This window comes from Diuraphis noxia, unplaced genomic scaffold (assembly GCF_037042655.1).
Source record: "Diuraphis noxia isolate RWA-SAM2 unplaced genomic scaffold, SU_Dnox_SAM2 contig0004, whole genome shotgun sequence".
Taxonomy (NCBI): Eukaryota; Metazoa; Arthropoda; class Insecta; order Hemiptera; family Aphididae; genus Diuraphis; species Diuraphis noxia.
Genome location: NW_028301714.1, coordinates 43,747,372 through 43,761,666, shown reverse-complemented (window position 1 = coordinate 43,761,666; position 14,295 = coordinate 43,747,372). Strand labels below are relative to the sequence as shown.

General features: G+C 29.5%; 1 protein-coding gene across 2 annotated transcripts in view; it reads left to right on the top strand.

Annotated features, from left to right (window-relative positions):
• Positions 1–14,295, top strand: part of LOC107168172 (rho GTPase-activating protein 20-like) — a 213,063-nt gene that overhangs the window by 52,474 nt on the left and 146,294 nt on the right. Inside the window, exons 1-3 of one of the 2 annotated variants that reach the window (XM_089225674.1) lie at positions 4,826–4,956; positions 11,513–11,582; positions 12,955–13,057. In XM_089225674.1, coding sequence (XP_089081800.1) covers positions 4,911–4,956; positions 11,513–11,582; positions 12,955–13,057 — 219 coding nt within the window. In that variant the 5' untranslated portion in view covers positions 4,826–4,910. Of the gene's footprint in view, positions 1–4,825; positions 4,957–11,512; positions 11,583–12,954; positions 13,058–14,295 lie in introns of those variants that run through there. The other variant, XM_089225673.1, reaches the window with a different exon arrangement.

Genomic DNA, 14,295 nt, shown 5'->3' with positions numbered 1-14,295 from the left:
ATATATATACTTGTCCCCTCCGCGGGTTCTGCGCAAGGTTAATGTCGCCGTCGCCACCGTCGTCATATAATAATATAATATATATAAAATGAATGACTTTCACTGGGTGCGGTCGTTCAACTCGAAGAATATTTTTTTTTTTTTAATCTTTAAAACACACATAACATTATTATATTTTTTAATATGGCTTTTACGGACATACGGTATACGGGTTGGTTGCATTAATTACGTTAGCGGGTTGCAGTTATATGCCAAAGTGTTATTGTGTCAACGAGAAACCGTTTCGTAATACGCTTGTGGCAGACATCTCGCGCGCCGGCAGAAGTTTGGTCGCGCATCATAAGTCTTCTAATTGCATATTAAAATAACATATTGTGTATATAGTTGTACCTCTGTACCTATGAGTGTATGCTGACGAATAAGTGTAGCCTACCCGTAGCAGTTTTGTACTTTTATCTTATGAGGACGCCACACCCGCATGTGTTGTCTCCGTCTTACAAACGTATAACATAGCAAAATCTGTTTAGCGCGGGACAACTGTTCTCCATCAATATTTATAATAGAATTTTCAAAATTTCACAACGCATAGGTAAGATCTGTGTCATAGCGTCGTTATTTTTTTTGTAAACATAAATATAATTAAAGTTATAAGCTTAAGAAAATACATTTATTTTTTCATTAAATTACTTAAAATTATTGGTTTGTGACACAGATAAAGCTCTTACCTATGCGTTGTGAAATTTTGAAAATTCTATTATAAATATTGAGGGAGAACAGTTGTCCCGCGCTAAACAGATTTTGCCATGTTATACGTTTGTAAGACGGAGACAACACATGCGGGTGTGGCGTCCACTTATGCTCGTCAATCGCCAGCCAAATCACATGGGTTTTTTTTTACACCCGAAATGTCTCTAATTTCTACCCTTTAATTAAACACACCGATTATCACGAATTCAACAGTTTACCGTACGGAAGGCAAATCTGTATTAGTTGGTATTTTAATCCGAACATCAAACAACAATAATGCGTTTGTTAATTTTAATTTTTTATTATAATTTATGAATTGTGCAGTATCTGAAATAATGATATTGTCTTATAAAAGTATAAATTATAGCAATATAGCAGTTACCACGCGTGTGTAAAATATGTATGACTTATTAAAATCAGATCGTAGCTGCTAGTATAATGGGACCCTATTATAAAAATATTTGCCAATATACGATATAAAAAAGGTAAATATCATTGCATTATCAGGACGACCCACACACTATGCGGTGTGAATATTGCTTTTATTATAGTTTATAATTGCGAGAAGATAAAAAATACTATGGGAAATACTTGTAACTGTAAGATTATTATGGGCACCAATTCATTTTACACCATGCCCGCCATTGTTCAATGAAGTATTTTGATATCAGTTATAGTATTATGATCGTATAAAATTACAATCATAAAGAGATTGTGTACATTGTATTTAAATATTTTAAATATTGAATTAATGTTATTTGAAAATATTTCGAATAAGACACGCTCTGAATCCAGTTTTAAAATAATCCTAAATTATAGAAACTCGTTTTTACGGTTAAACCGCGCCTTATATTAAATGGGTAGAACAATTTGCAATATTAATTTTTACGATTGGTAACATGGCGAAAATATATTACAAACTTATTAAAACGTACAAGCGAAATGTGTGTTTAAATGTATGGTAAAATGTGTATTTAACTATGTCTGGGAAGCAATAAACAGCGACGTAAAATTTAAAAACCAATTGCGGTCTTATACTCTTATTGAAAAATAAACATGTGAGAATGAGGTAAGGTACCTATAATATAGTTATATAGTTAAAAATAATCCTCTTCGTGTTATAACGCCTAAACCACTTGTACCGATATCTAAGCAGATTTGAATTTCTAAAGATCATTGATTGATTATACCTAGTATGAAAATAGAAAAATATTTTATTACATTAATTCCGCAACAAGTTGTATTTACATTAGGTTTGTTTCACAGATCTAGGTGATCATTTTCCGCCTACCATTAATTCATAAATGATATATTTATTATTTATTGAGTACACGATAAATGCATTATTACTATTATCATAATATTATTCAATTATTGTATACAATATAATAGGTAGTACTTTCACTGGATAGGAGACACTTAAAAAAAAAAAAGGGTAGGTATGTATAATTCAATCATCGATTATTATCGAGATATTTGTGTGACTATATCTATGCGAGCATTGTGTGTGATTGTGCTGACCTCCCCTCCACTTCGTCACCAGGGGAGTATGTGTGTATGTATGTAATATATTCGAACGGTGTGTGTGTGTGTCTCACTCTACGAGCCGCATAAAAACGTTATTAGGGCGGCTCGCGACCTCAAGGTAGCCACTACGGTTCATGCTTTATTTATGATTAGAAATCACTTTTTATCGTGTAACACGGGATGCCAATCTCCATGCGTATCTGTGTGAGATTATATACGTACATATTATATATTTATGTGTGTGTATGGCAGACCCTAAACGCGTTACGAAACATACTTGATAGATCGGTTCATTGATATTCGTTGTCGGCCCCTTATAATGTTTATTTAAGGAAATCAACTATGTATTGCTTTCTCATTATATCAATCCATTACGGTAATGTACGATTTTTGATGGTAAAATTGTTTATTGTCCTGTAGTTTAAGTTGGCATCCTGTAAAGAATAAAATACAGGATGTGAAAAGTATTATTTTTTCAGTTGAAAATATTATTTCATAATATTTATTGAAGTCATAATGTAAAGTGTGTTTATGAGTATTTAAATTTTTAATTTCAAGCGCTTCGTTACAGAAGTCTGAAATATCTTAGTTTTAAATTTCAAACCACTTTTTCTCAAAACTATACATTTTGAGTTGAGTTCTAGATGTGTGATATGATCAACTATTTTTAGAACGCATACAATTATTTTTTCCTTAGATCTCATTTTTTTTGTTTTAATCACTCAAGCTCAATATACCTATAAACTATAGTTGCTTCTTAGGTCTAGCCCAAATCTTTTTAAAAAATTACTGCTGCTTACACCTGCTCTATATAATATGATAGGCATTGTTTTTCATTTTAAATACTGTTATGAACACAGTTCGATTTTAATTATGAATTGTTCAAATATATGGTACCTGTAATTTTGAGAATGTCTATGTAGGTACTTAATAAAATAATTGTTAAATAATAGCTATAAAATGTAATAGTATTTTTTCTTACTTCTAAACGGTCATACATAAAACGATAAAACTAATAAACTAATGCAATAATATTAATAACAATAATAACAATAGTCGATTACCTATGTGATAATCACGTTTTGTCATTATCATTAAAATGATAGATACACTTATTATACGAACGGGATTGTAATAAAAAAAAAACTTCACCGTAGTGTGTATATAGTATACATATACGGATAATTGTTGACTGAATACCCATTTTCTATCACAATAAACTTATATTATAATCACACACAAACATGATGGTGAGTGATGGTTAGTAGCGGTGTAGAGGGAAAAAATCTGCAAAGGTATAATAATATAATAATAAAATTATTGTTGCGCAAATATACTGGTAGACACATAATTCAGAGCCATTTCCTGGGCAATATGTAATACCTTTATAGAAAGGTCCTTTAGCATGTATGTATTGTAATTGTAATTGTAATTTAATGAACCATTATTTTTTAAAAAACTACCTACCAAATAAGTTGGCATTTTTTACATTTCGTTAACCTTTCATTTAAATAAAACGTGTTTTTATAAGGAATCACTAATCTTTTAGCTACTTCATTACTATTGTTAGTTATAAAGTAATAAATACTTTGAGTGGATAACAAATCAAAAAAAAAGGTAATTATTGAGTATTGGACCCTTCCTCCATTTCAAGTTCGTGTCGGTGAGCCACTGACGTAATCCTTTATAGTTTATAGGGTCGGTCGAGTCAATCACACATAAATCCGTCCGATGTGGCGATATCGTTATATTACGGTTATGTTACAGTGTTGCTGCAGTCGTGTATACACAATTATATCCGTATGATATGACTATAAGGTCCACAACACCGGCGGCAATAACAATGATAATAAAAAATAACAACAAACAATAATAATAATAATAACAACACTAATAAGTAATAACTAAAAAGATAATAGTATAGTGTTATTGCACGAGCCAATATCACGTACAATAATGTAACATGCGCGCGTGTAAGCATCAACCGAGGGGACCTATCTCAACCGGTGGCACTCATCGCGGAGAGTGAGAGCAAGAATCGCCGCCGCTTTTTAAGGCGATCGCAGAATAGAGCGGACGACCGACGTATGGACGGACAAGCGCACACGAGCTACACGACGACCGCACAATTCAAATTTTTTTTAGACACGTTTTGTTCGCCGTCGCACGTGGTCGTGTCTATAATATTATTGTTTACATACGAGACGCCGCCTCGATACCGCCGCCGCTTGTTCGCGTTTTGTTGCATCGAGTTCGAAACGCTGTCGCGCATAACATTACGCTGGTAACGTATTTCGCGGGTACCGAAAAATTGTCCCCTCACTGAAAATCGTGCAATATTATATCCGAAAGAATATTATAGTACATATGTATACGGTCTAATAGTTTATTATACTATATACAATAGAGGTATATGGTCAGTTTTTTTAAAAATAAATATACATAACTATAAACGCGTCTATACTCTATACCTACGTCATAATATTATCGTAGTTGTTGTGCGTCTTCGCGTTTTTGTACGAGTGATAATGTCTTTTGATTGATTTAAAATTAAAATGTATGCATGTGTGTTTTGATCTTATTTTTACCTCGTAAACTTAGTGACCGATTACTATCGCCGATACTATTGACGAACGATGGATTGCATGCTGCTGGGATTAAAACAAAAGTCGTTTATAAAATGTTAGTATACAGTTTCACATTGTGGCATGATATTATTGTACCTTTTTAGTTTTTACTATAGTAAAAATGATATTAGAATAATCGTTACCCATTTACATACTTTTAAATTGCATATATATATTGCTACTACTTATATATAGGTGTTTATTACTACTTATAGTAGGACCTATAGTGGGGTATCCATGGAGGGGGTTTGGGGGTCAGGCCAACCCCCTCATGAACCTGAGATGGTACATTAACTTTTATATGAAAGACGGTTTTTTCTTTAAAATTTTTATATTTTAAGAATTTTGACTTGCTGACCTCCCCCCACCCAATTAAAATTTCCTGGTTACGCCATTGATCTACTACCTACTATATAAGTATGTATAAGACTAATAATAAGACAATTAAGGCTGACAACGAACAGTGGAAATAACTGTAATCGTATGCAGCAGGCTAATTTTCCAGAATCAATAGTGATTAAAGTTTTTTTATTTTATCCATTCACAAATTATTTGGCCACAAAATATTATATCTACGACACCCCCCTTTCTCTCTTATACCTACACTCATACAACTATACTGATTACGGAGACATTGCAACGGATATATCGATAGATGAGTATTAAAAATGGGGAATGATAAGCTACTGCAAAAGTAGTCTACATATACATAGGTCCACTTCTACAAAAGATAATGTTAACGAACATTGAAAAAAAAATGTTTACAAAAATGCTAAATTCATTTTTTAAATACATATAACTATATAAGTCGCATAATTATCAAGACAAACATATTCAATAATCAGATGATTTATATAGGTAAAAAACAAAACAAAAAAATTATATATAAAAAACTGATACTGCAAGTACCGATATGGACCTTATAAGCAGTTAACCTTTATTTATTATAAATAAAATAATCGATATATATAATGTACAATATATAAATTAGTTTGTCTAGTCCAGTTATTTCTTGGAACGGGCTGAAATTGTTCATTTTGTATATTACCAAGTATATAATGGCTTTATAAGAAGGTATTAAGTTGGCATTCAGTGAATATATTAAAGACTTTTAAAGATACTCAACAAAAAAGTCAAATTTTGTAGTTTGCTTAGGATTGATTTCTTGCTGCAGTGGAGAAAGCACTCCTCTCCTTATAGCTATAGATTGTAATTACAATAAAATATTAAATAATTTACATAATGGATAACAAATAATTATTGTATTACTTAAAAATTAAATTGATTTATAGAATTAAATTTTAGTTTATTCCTACTCATAATAAAAATTGTGGTTATGGTTTTCAGAAGTTAATTAAATACAGTTGTATATCATTTAAAATAGAAAGCTTTTATAAACAATCAAATATGATTTACCGTTACCCTAAATCCTAATGCATCGATATTGGCGAATTTCTATTAAATATTGTGGTATACATGGAAAGTCAATTTTGTCTCGTCAGAGTTCAAATCGTGTCAACTGGAAAGGTATCAGGACCGCTGTCCAATCAAATATGCTCAGTGAAGAGCAGGACAAGGATAATGTTACCGACATAATAGAAACTAGAAAGTCATGTGGACGGCGTGTTATAAAATGCGATGAAGATAACAGGGTGCAATGTGAAATTATTTTACTCTCTTCGATATTTTTTGATAAAATATATATATATCGTATTATAATTACATATTCATGCATATACTTTATGAGTAGTAATATATATACAATAAGTATGATTGTATAAATTAGGCACATATTTTCCTAAACAATACTTTCAAATTGTCCTTGACCTTATGTAATATATGTACAGGAATCTTAATTGTAATTGATGTACCTACGTGTAGGATCACCAGGATCTAAACTATATTTAATTTCATGGAATAACATCCGTTATGTTTTGTCGAAGTACAATAACCGATACAGATGAGTCACGTATCATAATTTCCAACACGATTAGTAGAACCTACCTACACGACTACTCCTACAGTGAATATCTACACTACAATAATACTATATACGACCCATTCGCGTGTAATCGGAATCATAAACACTATAACGTGCACCGCGTCCGCGTGTAATCATCGGTCAACTTAAAAAATTTCAATACTCGATACCTACCCAAAGGTTCATTAGTCTTTCTCCGTGTCCTAATTCAGAAGATAACATGACCGAATTAGGCTTACGAGGGTTATCGGACGTTATCCCTACATCGTCTCGTGACTCGAATTCCGTGTTCCTATAGATTTCAATGCTTCTCGCTCTCAATTTTGTTGTTTATTTCATGACAATTGTTTTTAAGTTCAGTTTGTTAATGAACTTCCTAGAGATGTTTATACCGTATTGTGTGATTTAGGCCTGTAATATTGTAGTATTTAATAGCCTTTGTCATAACTATTTGAAATACGACATAATATTATTCCACAGCAGTAAGTACTAAAAAACATAATATTTACATATATACCTAATCAAGAAAAATTTATAATAAATTATATTTATTTCTTAATGCTTACGTAATACGTTGTATATGGTATCATTCTAGTAAATTTACTCAGTAGTCATATTCTATAATTCAAATAGAAACATAGGTACGTTAAATCTTAAATGTATAAGATTGCTTCATACTTAAAATATTTTTATAAGGGCTACTGTGAAATTGGTATCATATATAGAGTACATACATCAATTATCTCAGTATATAAAATTATTAATAGCATTTATTGTGTTTTTATGGACATATAACTTTGATTAGTTCATCATAAAACAGAAATTATCTCCGTACTTGACATTGTTTTAATATTCATACACCAAGTGGTCAAAAAAAAATTATTCTTATTATACTTAATTTGATAAATAAATTAAATAAATAAATAAAATAAATCAATAAATAATGGCATACAATAAAAATGAAATTCGCATTGATAATGATTTCAATTCTCATAATAATTATATTATAGGTTTCATACTTTATAGAAGTTTCTGTTTTGGTAATTTTTTTTAAATATTATATAATATATTATAAACACAATGATAACAGATACCAATTACCTTATTAATTTTTTTAATTCATTCTCCGTTAGTTTTAAAATTATTATTTTACAAATGAAAATTTTGCATTGATAAAAAATGATTTATTTAGTATGTCATGACTCATGGGTAAAGTCTGGGTTCATGTGTTCTTATACATATCGTTACTGACTATATGTACAGTATTATAAAAGTAAACAAATATAGATAGTATGGTAGACAGTAGACATAATTAATATAGCCGTTATAGTTTAACGAATTACAGTCCGTAGATTTGGTCTACTACCAAATAACTAATTTCCTACAATCCAAGAGTGGGAATAAGTTTGCACAGTCAGAAAAAATTATTTAAAAAAAAAGCGTAAGTAAGTGGATGTCGCTCTGCAGTACAGTAGCCAGTTAGTAGGTTACAAGTGGGTTACTGTCATGGATGGTATTAAATTTGAATTCAATGATATAATATCATTGTTACGAAAAACGATTCTGAGTGGATATGTCGGTCTAGAATATTTTCTACTATATTAATTTATTATATTCTTAATGTTAAACAAAAAAAAATGTAGATACCTATAAAATAAATTCCAAATTAATCAATCATATTCATTATGTACCCAACAACCCAACTCACTCAGTCATTCATAGTAGGTATAGTGGGTGTGTTATAAAGTATTAATATGAGTCATTAACGATATTAGCTATTAATATTAGAATATAAAGAATACTCTAGAAATTTAAGCATGCATGAATAATATTTTCAAATTACAAGTATAACTATAACTGTTATTTTTGATTATTTAATATGTAGTTTCATCCAAATTTGAACTTAAAATAACTATATACTATAAAAGTATATAAACTCATGTAGAATCTTGTAGTGAACTTTCAAATCTTACATAAAAAAATTATTATAATAATGTGCTTTTGAAAACTATTGGGAATTTCAAAATTTGACTTCCTCAATGCACCAACTAGATTCACTTTTCAACCAGAAAAGTTACTGAAGTTGAAATTCTAATCATTATTTCGACAACTTATCGTGTACACAAACACAAAAAAAAACACACACACAACATTGTAAAATTAATACAATTATCGCTCCGCTCAGAAACAAAAACCCTGACATAATATTATAAGCTTTTAACTTATTGACGTACTAATATACTAAATGGGCAGCAGAAGCTGGTTGACATATAGTTCTTCGTACTTCATATATGAAATATGATCTTCAATAGGAATTAAATTTAGAATATTAGAAGTTTTATAAGAAATTAATAAAAACAAAAAAAAAGTTATTCGACGAACAATTTGGCTCGTGGAACTTTTAAACTTTGGTAAATTTTAATTTCTTATAGATCTTATTAGGTTTGAATATGTCAATGTAATATTTATAATGTAATGGATACTTTTCCAGTGTGTACTATATTACTATATCGAGTTACTGTGTGTCCGTCAATGACTATATTATTTTCGGGCCCAAATCTGTATTTAATTAAATAATACACGTATATCCTGATATACATTAAGTCACTGTCGTGATGCGATGGTGGCACAGCAGAAGCATCAACGTAGACGTATACTTTTTTCGGGTCGCGCGCGCGAAAGAGAAAGTGCAGACCGCCGGTTAACGAGGAATAATATTAATACACCGCAAATACGCAAGTCTCGCCGGGGGAGGGGCGATGTATAGCATGATTATAATAATAATAACATGTATAACATAATAATATCATTATCGTTGGAAATTCGTGGATCTGCATGCAACAACGATGAGGTCAAATCGCGAGAGGGAGACGCCCCCAGGCATCACAGCGGCTGCGCTCAACCTCACGAAATGCGCCCATATCGTCATCCCCTTGACAACCACCACCACCTCCCCAATAAATCGCAAAATGTCTGTGAATATCTGCAAGTGTGTTACAAAAAAAAAAAAATTCGGAAGGCAAATATGGTAAGAACCAAAAAAAAAAATAAAAAAAAATACAGGAACCAAATTAGGAAGAAATTATTTGAAGTTCGTATACATCCTTAATTAAGGCCATTTAAAATTTCGATTTATTGAAGATGTGATAACATTAATTTCTTATCTTACAATACTTTAAAAACGTGGATATTAGATAAATTTAATCGTATAAATAGTTGCGCACTAATATAATATTGTAGTAAATAATAAATATAGCTACTATAAATGTTGTGTTTATTCAGCATATATTTATTTGATATTTCTACGTGTTTGCTACAGATTAATTAAAAACTAAACTATAAACAATATACGATTTACCTATCAGGTATTTAATTATATAAGAAACTTTCATTTTCAATTAATGTTGAATGTGATCATTATTATATGACAGTATGGACATACTGTAATTTATATCGTATAAGATCGTATAAGTGCTTGCTGTACATAATAAAAAAGTCAGATTAAAAAAAAAAAGGCCCAATGCCTGACAGATACAATATTACTCGTGTGTTGTGTATTTGGTCTTCATTCAGAATTCTGCAGAAAAAAGGTGCGTTTCAAGGTATCATACTTTGGAATGCTACTGGTGAAATTAAGGAGTAGGGTAGTAGCTAACTCCACCCACCCCGCCCACCCCTTCCGACCAATGAGATTTTAACCTCCAATTCAAATTTAAAATGTTGTCTTTTGATTTATTTATAGTTAAAAGTTAAACAGAAAAATAAAATTGTATAGATTTTTTATCATACAAACTGCAGTTATAATCTTTTTAACATTATACTTATAAGTTACCTTAAAAAATTATTTATGATTAAGCTGAAATATTATGCTACATTAATTGAATATATGCTACGATTAAGCACTAAACTATACATTTCTATATTTATGATTAATTATATTATGCAAGAAAATTTTAGTACGAAAATTATATATATATATATATAATTATATACCTATGGGGGCTACAGATCGTTTATTAGTAAAAAAAAATAATATAGCTGTAGCTAAAATGAAGTAGGTACAATTATATCGATGAAAAAATACTAAACGATTAAATTTTAAAAGGATTATATTTTGAGTTAAAAACTCATAAATTTGAATAAATTTACATTCATTAAATGTTTTGATATTTGTCAATAACATAAATATAAATATATAATAGTATAGTGTAATTAATGAAATAAAATGTATCTTATACGTTTATAATATAATTAATAAACGTAAAGCTAAATAAAAAAAAAAATTTATGATGATTGCAATTTTAATCGTGAAGAATTATAATATTTTTCGTAATTATTATTTATTTTTATAACAATAACACATTTATCGTAATTGTTTAGTATTGACAAATTCAATAAATGATGTATAATTATTAAGTTAATTATTAACGTTGTTGACTAACACTGGGTATTGATAGTGTATCGACTGTATCAAACATATCGTAGATATACACTTTATACATTATGTATAATATCAGATATTATCCATAAAATCAAAACATTTCCAATAACTTTTAATAATAATGTATAAATTCATTAATTGCTTGTTGTTAAGTTATCACTAACTGAAATATTAACGGTTTGTTTTTAGGTAGTTTGTTTAGTTCACATTTCTGGGACCATTACAATGATTATCAAGACGTACACCCACACGCCAAAGAGTAAGTACAAACAACGATATTTTTAAAGTGAAAATTAGTAAATATGCAGGTAGCATGGATTGTAAACATTTTAAAATTTGAATGTAAATTGTTACAACTTACATTTTTATTTTGCTACATCTGTTAAATATTAGTATATAATGCGAACTTGTACTAATCCTTTATTATTATTATTATTATTATTATTATTATTATTATGATAAAAGTCAAATACATAAATACTAATAGAATAGATTTAATTATTTAAAAATGTATTTATAGTTATAATTTGTTAAGACTATACTCGTATATTATTAATACAAAGTAAATAATTAATACCAATCAAACAAACTATTAATGATAAATTTTTCTATGCTGTTATTACTTATTAATTGTTAACTAATTAATCACTAAAGCTATTATTGAGGCTTTCGACCTTTGTTTATTTTTATTGTGTACACCAAATTTCAAAATTGCCAATTATTAATTTAAAAACATACTAGGTAACAAAAATACTTGGACAACAACTGGATACAACCATTTTAAATTTATTAAAAAAAAATATGGAATTCATTTTTTTTTTAAAGTAATGGCCATAACCAATTTCTAGACTCTAGACAGCGTTAATTTCCAGCCGAGTTTCACCAATTGGTGACTTCTTAATTTAAAAGAATTCATGCTACTATTATAATATTATATATACTTATTGTGCTATGCTGTATAGATTGAGTATTTCAAATTGTAAAATAAAAAATAAAAAATAAAAAAGTAATGGCTACACATGGGCTTTTTTCGTCCCATTTTTCACGTTATTACAAACATATTGAAGCAAATTTTGCGAAGATATGCAGATTTAATATCTCAAATCCGTAAAAAAGGTCGTTTGTAACACACAAAACATTATACTTTGTATACTAACTTTCTTAACTTCATTAGAATAAATTTCACGCAGTGCAGACAGTGCAGTATTATCATTAGGAAATATCCCATTCTTTTGGGAGAATGGGTTTAATGAGTGAAAAGGGACATCAGCAAAGTAGCAAATTCACACAATTATATCGCCATCATTTGATACCTGCAGTTTTATAGTTAATCGTAAATATGAGTGTGTTAACTTAATGGTCAAAAAATGGGTTTTGAGAGTAAAGGATGAATTTGTAAAGTCTAGACATTTTGGCACATTATTTGGTATAAGCATAGATATTTTAGATTCTAGAGGGTTCTAGATTATATGGGTTGACAGCTTACACTTAGTTAAATAGGTACTTATATAAGTGTATATGTATTTAAAAATTAATATGTCTATACATGTAGTAGACAACAATACTTATAGTTATAGATATATATAGGTTATACAAATTTCGATTGTTAAGTATTATTTGTTTGTTTGCAGGTTGATTCGCGAAAAATCTGTGTTGGACGAAGACTTCGTAGCGTTTTGCGTGCAGAGGAAGGGAGCGGCCAAAAACTCTTTGCGGCACATAATCGATCTTCCGGTAAGTGCCTCCTCATAAAAAATACCAAAGTAAACATCAAATGTAGAGGGTCATAAAAAAATAACTTTATTCACACGATTCAGTATTAAAGTATATATACTGCCATAAAACGTTCATCGGTTTTGGCGTTTTTCGATTATGAATTTAAAAAAATTAATGATTTTAATGTACCTATCATGAATTACAATAATTATGTAACAGTGCCACGTGAATTTATTTAGTGTGTGTGCACATATATTTCAATACTATAACACTATAAGAGACAGACATACATTCAATATAATATAACGCCTGCATTACGCTCATAATATGACGACTGCGGCCATCAGATTGGCAATATATTATAATATCATGATGGTAGCGTTTAATATTATTATTTATAATATTACGCAAACGGTTTCTTCGTCATAACAAGCGTGAAGTCCACCCTTCTTTCTCCGCTCCGTGATATCTGCATTTAATTTTTACACACGCAAATCGTCCGAGGACTCCCGGACAAACGAGTCGAGACAATCGAGGCGCCTCTTGCGACATTTCTGAAATAGCGGGTCAAGCCGTTGCAGCTCGAATGATTTTCCATCGAATATTAATGTAATATTTAAAATAAATTTACTATATTATACATAAATATTTTTTTATTGCTTATCATAATATTTGAAATAATAATAACATTTTAACACACACACTTCAATTGGCTAACGGATTCATAGGCGTGTATAATGATTAATGAGGGGATTTGCGTGGTTTAGTAGGGTTTTAGGCACCAACAATTATTGTTGTCTGATTCGTTCAGGTTGATTATGTTTATAAAATTAAACTTGAGCTGAATGATAATCATAATGTAGTACAAATATTATCACTTTTGTAAATTAAACAAAAAATATAACAAAATAAATAACATAATTTTAGTGTAAAGTATGATATATTATATGAATTGTATGACTAGTCTAGTTGTGTCTGCTATATGTAAGTACATACGTGTTTTCTTATACCTGAACCATATTGTTTTCATCGATTTATGATTTGACAGCCACAGAAGATGAGTTAAAAATAAAAACCTAAGAACTCTCTCTGTCTCTCTGCTGTATAATAATTATTAGGTTCGAGTAAATAAATTATATTTAAAAATAAAATAAATTAAAAGTTTAAGTGATTATTTTATTTATTATTAGGTATATGTTACATGCATATGCATATTACACAATTCTCTAAATTATAATTGAATAGTAAGCACAAGT